This window comes from Drosophila tropicalis, unplaced genomic scaffold, assembly GCF_018151085.1.
Source record: "Drosophila tropicalis isolate 14030-0801.00 unplaced genomic scaffold, ASM1815108v1 contig_1109, whole genome shotgun sequence".
In the NCBI taxonomy this organism is placed as follows: Eukaryota; Metazoa; Arthropoda; class Insecta; order Diptera; family Drosophilidae; genus Drosophila; species Drosophila tropicalis.
The window spans coordinates 340,518-353,547 of NW_027172477.1; the positions used below are offsets into that span (position 1 = coordinate 340,518).

At 36.4% G+C, this 13,030-nt stretch overlaps 1 protein-coding gene across 1 annotated transcript; it reads left to right on the forward strand.

Annotated features, from left to right (window-relative positions):
* Positions 1–4,551: 4,551 nt before the first annotated feature.
* On the forward strand, positions 4,552–12,424 carry comm (commissureless). Its single transcript, XM_068285565.1, has 2 exons — positions 4,552–5,493; positions 11,381–12,424. The coding sequence occupies exons 1-2, from the start codon at positions 4,989–4,991 to the stop codon at positions 12,034–12,036; spliced, it is 1,161 nt and encodes a 386-aa protein (XP_068141666.1). The 5' UTR covers positions 4,552–4,988; the 3' UTR covers positions 12,037–12,424.
* The last annotated feature ends 606 nt before the right edge of the window (positions 12,425–13,030 follow it).

A 13,030-nucleotide genomic window follows, 5' to 3' on the forward strand; every position in this document is an offset into this window, starting at 1 on the left:
GATTACGTCTTTAGATATTTCTTTTTCGAAAAGAAAAGAATTAAATAAATGTTGTGTATTCTATACGTGCTGCATCTATTTATTTCCATTTGAAAGATTTTAAAGAATGAAACCATAAACCATTCAATAAGAAAAGAAAATTTCATTTCCATTCTGTCAAAGCTGTGTGTTTGGGGGCTTTCAAACACTTTTTTTCTCATTTACTTTCAGCCGCCACCTTCTTCTTGTTAGTCCCCATAACATTTTCGTGTAATCCAATTTCAATGGCGAAATGCAAATTAAATTCACTCCACTTGACTTGTCACATTCAATTTTCCTGCTGCTTTTCCAATACAAAACCAGATAAAACCTCAACTTCATATGACAACTTTTTCTCTGTTGCTGCTGCTTTTCTTATTTTTCCTTGAGTTTGTTGTTGCTGCCTGCCGGTTTTTCTTTTCATTTTTTTTTATCATTCTCGTTGTTTTGTATGTCTATCTGGGCAGACGAGGATGAGGACGATGACGAGGACGACGAGTTAACTTTCATAAACAAATTTACACCTTTATTTTTGTTATGTTATTTGTGTAGAATACATACATACATAGGTACACATACATATAAATTTCTTAGAATTTATCCTAGCATTCCTTTCATCATGCATGTGCATACACTCGGCCGACTGTATGACACCAAAGCACTAAAAGTAAATTCATTAAAAATTCCATCATAAAAAAATATCTATGTACTCTGCCACTGTAGACATATGTACATATGTACATACATAGATGCGAACCTTCGGAGGGTGGCTCAACGATAGGATGAATGGTGGCCGGATGGTGGATGCGGAAAAGTTGTATTTTTCTTTTGCTGCTGTGCTAACTAACTAAAAAGTAAACCATAAAAACCAAGGCAAGAGTGCAGGCGGTGATGCTGCTGCAATGGCGGCTGGTGACAAGACACAAGAGCACCAGAAGAAAAAACACAAAATAGGAGTCTTCTTCGGCTCCTCTGGCCTCATCTTCAGTTTCAGCTTCAGCTTCAGCTTCTGTTCCTGCTCCTGCTCCTAGCTCTAGCTGCTGCTCTCTGCTTTCATCTTATCTTGCAGCTTCCATCACACTTCACTTACACGCTCTTTAACATGTCAACATGTCAGTGTCTGAATGGATATTGGGGAGAAGGGGTGTGTGTATTAGTATGTGTGTGTGTGTGTGTATGTGAGGGAGTGTGACATAGTGACATAATAAAATGTTACTTTAGTTAGTAGTTTAGACATGGCAACAGAAAGAGAAAGAGAGAGACGGAAAAAACGAAATAGAAATTCCTATCCGCAAGAAATATGTTTCTTTTAAATAGTTTCAGCAAAAAAAAAACTTTGCCAAAAGTAACGAAAAATTTCGTTAGACTAAAATGCAAATCGTCAAGTTTTCACAACTTGAATGCAAATCTGAGGTTTTCCACCTGATTTTTTCAACCAAGTTAGTTCTCAGTTGGACAACATTGTGATGCAAGTTCGGTGAACCAAAAAAGTTACACCTGCATATTTATATACCATCATATGAATAAATGTTGAAAGTAATAGCTCTTTATCTATTCTCTATGTGAAAAGTCACTACTTTATAATCATGACTTTTAAAATCAGACACGGAACGAGTTTATGAGTATATTTTACTCCAGTATAAACTGGTGAAACAAACCTTCTCTTAATTTTTAAAGAAGCTCTAAATAGATTGTAAAGCTTATCACTTACATGAAATTTTAACTTCTCAACAGCCAATTTTGTTCTATTTATTTTGGATGAGATGGTTAGTATGTTATTCCTCTAAGACCTAACTCTCTGAGATTTAACCTATTAAGACTTAATAGTGCCTCAAGTTGAAATTATCAAAAATGTTTGAAAATTTTTTGGAATCATAGCAGATAACTTGAAAGACAATTTGCTTAAAAATTGTAATGAATTCGAAATATCAGTGAATGGTTGTTATGACCTATTTTGATATAAAAACAGGATGAGTAATTACTTCAGACAACGAGTATTTGCACTCATTTCACTCTGATCCTAGTGTAAAAGACTCTTGAGCTAAATTCGTTGCATTTTCATTACTCGAAACTTTTCCATCTTCAAATCCCTCTTGAATGTGAACTAACCGAATTAAGGTCTTAAAACTTGTCTTGCTCACAATTTGCTTTCACACAGAAACACACACACACACACAGGCACAAAAACAAAGACACACTTAGATATATACATACATAGTCATTTATGTATGTACATATGTACATACATATACCTATATAAGCTTATCTAATGCAACTTGGCCCCTCCGCTTTTCCGCCCATCCTATGCTGCAGTTTCACATAAATCCAAGTTGGATCTGCAAAACTTATGTTTAAGTTTGAAAATTAGTCGAAAGCTAATTAACGATAACCGTTCACTTATCGCTGCTCAGTCCTATGAATGTCTGGGTTTGCCTAAAGCCATCTAACTATCCAGGCCGATGGCTGCAAAGTGCAAGTGCAAGTTTTTGAAAGGGGAAGGGGGGTGGCCCAAAAGAAGTTTTTAATGCATTTATCGAATGACTTTTTGGGTTTTGGTCTTTGCTTGCTTCTTCTTAAACTAAGTGCTTATTATCGGAGGGCATCTATTTCAATTTCCTCAAGCAATTAGAAAACTAGTTGCTCAGTTTTACGTACTTTTGCCATTGACTCAAACACACATTCATCTATCCGTGTATATACAATACATATACCCGCCCTGGCCCTGCATCTGACCTTTCATCGTTGACAGTTCAAAGGCAACTGAATGAGGGAAATTCATTTGTGGCAGAGAGAGAAGAAGAGAGAGTGTGAAAATTGGGAAATTCACAGATGAGAGTGCGCAAGAGAATTTCCCTTTGCATGAGTCTGAGTGAAACTAACTGACTGAGTGAGAGAGAGCAAGAAAGTGCCAAAGGGAAACCAGTTTGAGAGCTTCCTTTGAGCACATTTTATCAGAAGGAATATTTTTATATTTGGAAATTGCATTTTGTGTTCTAGTTTTTTGGACTTCTTTCTCTCTCTCGTTTGGTTTTTGGCACGTTTTTCGTCGACAGTCAACCTTTTGTGCATTGAGTTTTTTGGCTTATGGTGGTCAGGCCAGGAGTTTTGGTTGTTGTGAAGCGTGCCTGTCCTAGAGAGTCCAGTCCAGAGCCAGAGTTGAGAGTCCAGGCAGGCAGCCGATTGCAGCATACAGGAAGCATTGCGGCATCCTTACGCTCGAGGGACACATAATGGTTAGAGTTTTTTTTTTTGCTCTCTTTGCCTCTTTTCTATACGAGCTGTAGTTAAGAGTGGAGATTTTGCCATTTGAAGTTGGTTTAATCTTTGCTTAGTTAAGATTTGGGTTAAAACGAAACGGAATTTAAGTTTTGTCGGATTAAGGATACTTCTAGGTGAAAAAAAGCCAGAAAAAGGCAGAAAATTTATCTCAAATTTGCCTTATTTTTGAGTTTGATGCTTTTGTTGCTAACAGAAGACACATACATACATACAAAGATACATGTTGACAGCTCTTTAATAATCCAAACTAGTCTCGGATGTATTTCTATTTTACTCTAGTTTCACTTTTTGCATTTCATCAAAGATTTGTTAATTAAATTTCTGTTCTTTCCCTTTTTTCGTTTTAGTCTCAATGGAGAGATGCTGTTGCTGTTATTCCGGTAAGTGCTTGGCTTAGATATTAAATTTATAAATTGATTGACAGATGGTCTAAAGTTTGCTCCATAAGTGTAAAGGATTAAGAACTTTTAGACATAAGCTATGTTTTTTTTTTGATTTTGTCCAACTAAGTTACTGTGCTTTAACACTAATTATTTACCTTTAATTCCTTCAATACCGAATTTCAATTAAATTTGTAATTAATTTTCCAACATTTTATAACTATGTAAGGATATTCGCTATTACCGTCACTTTCGCTTGCCAAAGTAAAAACTTTTGTAAATTTTGTATTCTGTTTGATTTTTTGCTTAAAACATAAATCTCCAAATGCCCCCTTAAAGTCAAACTCAAACTTATCAAATGTCTTAACCCCCGCCTAGCCTCGTTTTTAGTGGCAAGTGGGTGAGGCTCCCTTTACCACAGATGGTTGGTTGGTTGAAATGAGGGTTGCCTCATTACGAACAACAAAGAATAAAGTTTTCGTTGGCTAGAAGAAACATACAGCAAAAAAAAAAAAAAAAAAAACACACAAAATATAAAAAAAGTAAGAGCAGAACTTTAAACAACGAAATGTGCGTCAATTGAACGTGACCGAGTTGACTTTTTTCTCTCTAGTTTTTTGGTCAAAACTGGGTCAGGATATAGCAAGGAAAATAACATAAGTAAAACATTTAAAAACACAAAAAAAAAGTAAAGTAAAGAAAAGAAAAGAAACACACTCGCACACACACACACACATTTCATGCTTCTTTAAGTAAGGACTAAGGCCACTTGAGCGCTTCTTTTCGCTCATAGGCGCTTCTGTTGCTGAGTCGAGTGAGTTGGTGGGTGAGTGAGTGACTGAGTGAGTGATTGAGTGAGTGACAAGAAAATATCCCAAACTGGTTTCACATTCATACACTATGGCTATGTGAAGACTCAATGTGCGAGGCTAATGCAACCAAAGGCCAGTCAGTCAACAACGAGCCATCACAGAGAACGGACGCTTCTGCGCACGAGAATTGTGAAATATTTTGACAAAATTACCGAAAACCGAAAATCGTCGAGAATCGAATTTATGACTAGACAACGTTAATTGTTTCGTTTACCAATTTTTTTTTTTACGTGTTTTCCGAAAGAATAATATTTTTTTGTCTGTTGTTGTTAATGTGTGTGAGAAACTGAACCATACAGAAAAGCAAAAACCAAAACAAAACAAAATACAAATAGAAATAAAAATACAAAATAATAAAAAAAGAAACACCTTCAACGCAAATTATTGTGACAAGTGCGCTGGTCCTTAACAAAAATAAATAAGGAGGCAAAAAACAACAATGGAGACAACAACCACTTTGGCAACTCCTACTGAGGAAATTTATGCTGAATTCATTGCCGCACCGGCAAGTAGCATGAGCCCTTCGGCCATTGCAGAACATATGCAACAGAATCAAATCACATTCGAGATACCCACGGCTCATGATTTGCGTCACATTGATGCGATGCATTCATCGTCATCGTCATCGTCACTATCAGCCGCCTCATCCTATTTGTTTAACTTCAATACACTATTGTCGTCGAACGATGATTCTGGTAATAGCATGAACAGCATTAGCACGGAACAGCTATCAAAATCTGTGGTGCTTGATCTTGCCGATTTGCGTGAGCAATCGGAACATACGGATTCATGGTGGTCGGATGTATTTGGCGATGCAGCCGATATGAATGTTATCATAAATTATCTATGGATTGGTGTGGTTAGCTCTCTGGTCATTCTATCGCTAGTCTTTATCATCTTTAGCTGCTATTTCTATAGGAAATTTCGCACATGGAAAAAATGCAGTAAGTATTTATACATCTCTTTTTGTAATCTAAAATAATCATAATTTTATGCTTCATCCTGTTGCCCATTTATTTAAACCATATAATACTTTTATATGTATGTATGTGTGTATATAAAATGCAGAAAACAGATACAAAGATACAACCCCTGCCCGTTTCTATCCCCCCCATAGTACTCCCCACACCCTTTGTCTCTCTCTATGTGTGTGTGTGTGTGTTATATGGCCAACAAAGGCTCATAAATTTTGGCGCGAGCTCTCTTTCTCCAAAATATATTGTCAGGCCGTTTTGGCTTTCGTTGTAATTTTAGATACACAAGTTTATTATGCCACAAAATATATATATATACATATATATATCTACACACAGATATAGGACCGCAGCATATTTATAATATTAAATTGACTTGCTTTTATGAGTGCGATAATGTGTGTCTGTGTGTGTGTCTGCAAGTGTCTTTTTGTGTATGTGTGTGTGTGTGTGAATAGAAGAGGAGAAAATTTGTTGGCATTTTGCATGTTTGTCAAAAGGCGTGAAATGTTTGATGAAAAATGGGGGTCAGTGATAAAATAAAAAGAATACGAACTAGCAAATGTTAAGATGAGCCATAAATTTCATCATATTCGTATATAATAATGCTTATGCTGATGACTAGAAAATTATATAGCAATATCCCACTATCCATCATAAAATAAGGCTAAAACTTGCTTTGTCTCTTATACTTTTGGCATACTTCTTCTTTTTTGTTTTTTGTCATGTGCAAAGTTTGCCTGGTTCATAGAACTATTTCAGTTTGTTGCTATATGTATATGAGCATATTTTGCTGTTGTCCAATTAATTTGACTTGTTTTTCTCATAAAGTGTAAAAACTAGAATATAAATTGGTATCAACTTTTTTGTTAGGTATTTTGTTGAAAATAGTTGTAGAACAAGTTCAACTTATTACACAGTGAATTATTATAATAAAATATTCTTCATACATAGTTTGAAAAAGTTATTAAAAAGAGCTGTTGTCGCATCAATTAGAATTTAAATAATTTATGGTGAAAATTTTAATGGAAAAACGTTTATCAAATGTAATCGATAGGCAAATCAAAGTCTATGCTAATGGAAATAACAATTGGAGAAAAAACTATTACTATTCCATTTATCTAATTATTGATATCCCGTTGATATCGACTTCAAACATTTAAGTACCTAATCAGTTGTCATATTAATGAACCATATCAATTGAGATATTGATCGATTATCATTTTTGGCTAATAGTCATATGTCCATGCTCATTAAATTACCACAGTGACACAGTTAACGAATGGCGATATGAGTTTCATTGGAATTTATGACTTTAATCGCACATTTCAAGCAAATATTCAAATGAAATCAATAAATTTATGCTGCCCCCGCCTCTCCCCAGTACCTCCCATTCCAATTTTTCGTTTCTTATCACAAATCATCTTTAAGCCCACTCAAATCATTCTATCTTATCTGTCAAACCTGTTGCACACTCACAGGCACCACAAAAAAAGCGTTTTGTAAATCCCTAAAAATAAATCATATGCTTAGGCACTTTACACATAATTACGGAAGCACACACACACAAGCGGGCAGGAGACACAACACAAACAAATAAGCAACACCAATGCCATCCTCAACCTTAACTTCAACCCGCAGTGCTACCCGGCAAACCCACTCATAGAATCTCCTCAACGAACTAACAAGTCTCCAACTCAAGTGTCAAACTTTTTGCAGACCAATTTAGCCAAATGATTTATTTAGGCCACATACAGAAAAACCAAAAATAGAAAAAAAGCGTACACAAAAAAAAAGCATAAGAAGCCAGGGCAAGTTGAGTTGAGGTCCAGGTTCGGGTCCAGGTCCTGAACCTGGTACTGGTATTGGTGCTGCTGGTCCTAGTTCTAGTTTGGTTGCGGCTCGTCGTTTGTCCTGGGCATTAAAGTATGGCCAACTCAACTGTCAAACTGTCAATTTTGTGCTAACGAGCCTTAAAACTAAACTTTTACCCACGATTACGACACGCGACACGGAACAGAGACATGAAGTGGCACACTGTGCAGGCGGTAAAAGGAGGACAAGGAGTTGGAGATGTAAATGTGGGGACCGGGAGCGGCAGCGGGAGTAGGAGTATACGTAAAATATCAATTTGAGCGATATGTGTGTGTGTGTGTTGCCTGCTTTTGGGCGTCTAATTAGTTTCGTTAGTTATTTTCCTTCTTTTTTTTTTGCTGGCTCTTTTTTTTTTTTTTTTTTTTTTTTTGTTTTGCCCTATATAGATACTAAGGTGGAATTGGTAGGTTGATAGGTAGATAGGATCGTTGGTTTGTTGGTTGGTTGGCTGCTTGGATAGGCAAGTTAGGAGGTTAGGTTAGGCTGGGCGGCTAGTACGTGTGTCATTTATAATTAAGCAACTTGGCTTAAGTTTGCCATGGTTTCTCTGCTTATAGCACGCTTTTGTGCGTTTAATGCTTGCTACGTGTCGCATCATGCTTGTTGTGTAAATGTATTTGTGTGTATGTGTGTGTTTACCTTATAAATACTTAACGAGGTTTGGAGACTTGGCTCAGTAGTTACCAGTTACCAGTTGCCAGTTGGCAGTTTCAGCCTCACAGTTTATTTATTAAACTGTCTCACACAAATACAAGCACAAAGTTTTGGCTTGTTATCAATTAGTGCAAGCGCACAACTGAATTTATTAAGCCAAGCCACGACTAGCTCCCTCTCCCTCCATCTCTCTCTACATCTATATGTCTATCTATATCTGTATCTGTATATCTTCTGCCTATGCCACTAGCCACTGTTTATCATGTTGTATAGGTTCTGCATAATTTACTTGCGTAAAAATGTAATTAAGCGTAGCATATTTTCGGCATACAGCGTAACATAGAGAATATAGAGACAGAGATCAGACATATATATGCAGGGGACTGAGCAGCAGTCGAAAGTTGCTCTTTGCCTGCAAGGTTTTTAAATTTTTAATGGCTTTTACTCAGAGTGGCAAAACAAAACCAAAATACTCCAAAAGAGAATGAGAAAGAGAGGGAGAGAGAGATGAAAAAAACACAGCATCTATATATATATAAATATATAGATGCTGTGTGTATGTGTATAACTATACATATATTGTTTTCTTTTCGTTGGTGTTTTTCTTCTATGCGCTTTCCCCCACTCCCTTCTCTGTTTGCCCCGACAGTTTGGCAAACTCAAATTGAGTGTTGTAATTAACCAAATTGTTTTGTTAGAGGTTCTTGTTGGTTCTGGCTGGTTTCAGGTTATGGCCATATATACTTGATGCAGTTGGTCTATGGTAAAAGCAAATTTTAGTTTTCGTTAGCGGTTGCAATTCTGGCAAAAAGATTATTAAATGCCATTAATTTTTGGTTGAATTTCAGATGGGTTTCGTTAGTGAGTAGTTTCTTTAATTTTAAATGTAATCTAAATTGCTAGAAATTGAAAAATTCAGCAACTTTAAGATGCGTTTCTTTAGTTGAGAAAAGTTTCAATCAATGCATCCATCTGATTTGTGCGAATTGAATGCAAACAAAGTGTGAGATACAGTTTAAAAAACATGGCTGAACCACATATAATGCCATATAACTGTCTGGATAATGCCAATATGACATAAAATTTCATTTAATATTCATAGCCAACTATTATATTCAACTGCTTTCATCAATAACTTGCACAAAGAGCTTAATAACACTTGAAAGCGGCTTAAATGGCCCAGGCACACATACACACAGAGCACACATACACAGACACATCATATATGCATACCTGGCCCTAACCTCAAAAATGCAAGCGTTAAAAAATTAATTTATTGGCAAAAATAAAGCACAGCAGTTCAACTTCACTTGCCATAACCCATACAAACAGCCAACAGAAGCGGCCAGCAACAGCAACAGCAACAACAGCCAACAGAAATGGCGGCTTATTGCAATGAATTTAAATTGTTGCATACATTTTGGGGCGCAGAAAAAGTAGCGAACAAAAAAGAAAACAGTGGCCAACCAAAAACAAAAAAAACCAAAAAAAAAAAAAGAGCAGCGACAGCAAGAACAACAACAACAAATGGCGTGCTAATTTTTTTTCGACAGCAAAAAGGACACCAAGTGACGTACATATACATATATAGGTTTATATGTATGTATGTATGTAGTACATTTTGGTCGTTCTTTTTGTTCAACACTTGCATAAAATATGAAGCCTGCAGCATGTATATATACATATATATATATATGCAAACATGTGTGTGCGTGCTGTGTGAGAGTGTATGAGTTTGTCCTGTTTGCCGTCTGTCTATCAAAAAAGAATTGAAACAAAAGTCAAAAAGGAGTCCAGGAGAGAGCTCTCTGCTGCAGCTGGACGGGTGCCCAAATAATAAATGTAGATGTGTGTGTGTGTGTGTGTTACAGTTATAACAATAAATCAACAACTGCTGCCAGGCGGCGGCTACAGTTACTGCTGACTGGATACTGCTGCGTTTTAATATTGTAATGCGCAAATTTTTCCAACAGGCTTTAACCCCCCTGCTCCCCACATAGCTCTCGCTCTCTCTCTCTTTCTGTCACTGCCTCCTTGTTTCATTCTATACACCCTTGGCTTTAATTGAAAAGCATTTGGTTGAAAATAAGAATACGCCAACAAACAAATGAATGCATATATATGTATGTACATATATAAATAAATATGCAATAAATGTTTATTATAAATGTAGTGCGAGTCAACAATTAAAAAATTGTCAAATGAAAGCTTCTGGTTTTATATTGATTTAAATGCAGTTTAAATTGCATTTAATAAACCGTAGAACAAAATAATGCATAAAAATTGTTGTATATGAAATTGAATTACACTTTTGCTACCTTTATCCCTACTGCTTTATGTTGTTGTTGTGGTTGTTGTTGTTGTTGTTGTGCCAAATGTTTGTCATGAATAAATTTGAATAAAAAGTTAAGTGAAATAAGTAAAAGACTGCGTACATTTTGTTGGCAACTTTGCTTTACTTTTTTTAAATCTCCTTTTCCTTTTTGTCTGGTTTTTTGTTTTTTTTATAATTTTGTTTTCAGGTGCAATTACGAAATAATAAATATTATTATTTGATCAGTTGTTTAATATCTTTTTGCTTTTGTGCATATTTGCTGACAAATTCTTTGCACATTCTACACATGTTATCAAATGAAAATTTGATTGTGATTCAGCGCTCCCCCCGAAAAAAAATGCAAACACACATACACAGAGAGAGAAAGAGAGAGAGGAAGATAAAAGAGAAATGTTCTATGTTAATTTAATTTAGTTTAATTTTAAAACGAAATGAAATTTGTCACACACACACATGCATACATATGTACATGGCCAGCAGCTGGTGTGTAAAAATTAAATGCCTGTACTATTGCATACTTTCCGGCGTCCACTCAACTCTCATACTCAATTCTCGGTTTCATTTCATTGCAATTCTCTCTGTATCTGTATCTGTCTTTGTGTTGTATTTTATTTTCATTTCATTTTGCCACGCGCGCACACTTCCGGCTTATTATTGCTAGTCAGGGATCCCGTCTCGGAGACTGCTGTCTTCTGAAGGCATTTCCGGTCAGTTGAAAAAGTTTCGTTTCATTTCGATTCTCTTTTCATGGGTTGTCGTTTTTTCCTTTACGCCAAATTGAATTTAATGTAAGCCATTCCCTTTGTAGTTCTCGACGGACTCGAAGCAAACAATTGTCACAGACAAGACAAAAGTTTTTAGTACTTTTACACTAGACAAACTTATTTGTCGTGAAAAACTTTTGTACAGTGTACTGATGAACATACAGAACGTATTTTGCTTTATTGACCAAATGTACTCATGTTTTTTTCCCCCCTTTCTTTCTATTTGCAGACAAGGACATTAGAGCACAAATCCATGCCTCAAACGATTCCTATTCCTCACATGGAGTGAGCCATCATCTGATTAGCTGTGATGCCAGTCGTCTGTTGCTTCAGCAGCAACAACAGCAGCAACATCAGCATCAGCAGCAGCAACAGCAACAGCATCTGTCATCAGGCAACAATGAGATGGAGGCGGCCTTCTATCAAATTGAATCCCCACCTTGTTATACAATTGCCACTGGTTTACCCAGCTATGATGAGGCACTGCATCATCAGCCGCGTCATTTTGCCTATGGCATGAAGTTTGTATATCCCAGTCTTGCTGCTGTTCATCATCATCAAGCACAGGCCCAGGCACAGGCACAAGCCCGCATTTGCAATTGGGAAAAGGACGAACTGCAGCAGCATAAACTGCAAAAGTGCAAACTGTCAGCGGCAGTAGCAGCAGCAATGGCAACATCAGGGCAAGAGGAGAATAAAGCCAATGCCGCAGCCTCCAACTCAGTCTCAGTTTTGCCTTCTGCCATTTGCATTAACATGCCGGATGAACCAAAGCAGCATCAGCAGCAGGAGGAGCAACAGCAGCAGCAGGAGGTTGCAACTTTACAGCCAGCGGCTGCTGCTGACGATGATTGCGCTTCATTGGTTGTTGTTGTTTCGGCGTGATTGCCCAGCCACTAAAGAGTTGAGTTACGCAAGGGTCGGAGAGTGGGAGGAGTCGTGGGAGTAGTAGCAGTATGGACAGCGGCAAAAACAGAAGCCGAATGAATGGATGGGAGGAAGGATGGTTTCGATGCTTAGTCACTTGTAAATAGTTTGTGCAACATCGTCTGCTAATTTAGAGACTTCTAGCCTAAATAATCCATACAATCTACAAAGCCAACCAAGAATATTAACCCTTAATTTTCCTCCTCCATCAACCCCCAACCCTTGTGTGTGTCTCAGTTTAGTTTAAAAATTTATTCTTTTTTTTTTTAGTTATTTGTTATGTAATTATTGTATTATGCCCAAGACTGAGTATTATTTATTAAAAGTATTTTGTAATGATGAAGAATGGAGCTAAGTAATTTAACTAAAAAATTGTCTATCGATTAAGTACTATTAAATGTTAAGCAAAATATGTATGTATAAACAACAAATTACAAACTAAAAAAAAAAAATACCAACAATTTATCAAAAAAATTCAATTCAAACAGTTTTGTTTGTGTGTGTGTGTTATTTATTTTCAAAATTTTTATTACTTTAGTATTCGTCTTCTTCTTGTTTTCCACTACAAAAAAACTGAAGTTCCTATTTTCAAAAAAGGTTGCCAATCTTTGTTGAAATGAGAATATACATACATATGTTGATACTTGATTTTTTCCTTTTCTTTTCGAATTGTGTACGTGACTTTGACTTCTTGGTCCACGATTAGGTCATATAATAATAAAATGCAAGCAAAACGCAGCTGTGGATGGTAACAGAAACGTGCATGGCCCAAAGGATTTGGGATTTCCATAGAATGCACATCACAAGCAAAGGGATCAAAATTGAAGAGCTTATGCGAGTCCGAGGCAGATGTTGAATTGCAGAATTCAAAATTGCAAGGAAACTAATGACAAATTCAGCAAAATCTAATCTCATTATGAAGGCTATCGTTTTTTCCTAAAGTTTTCTTTGT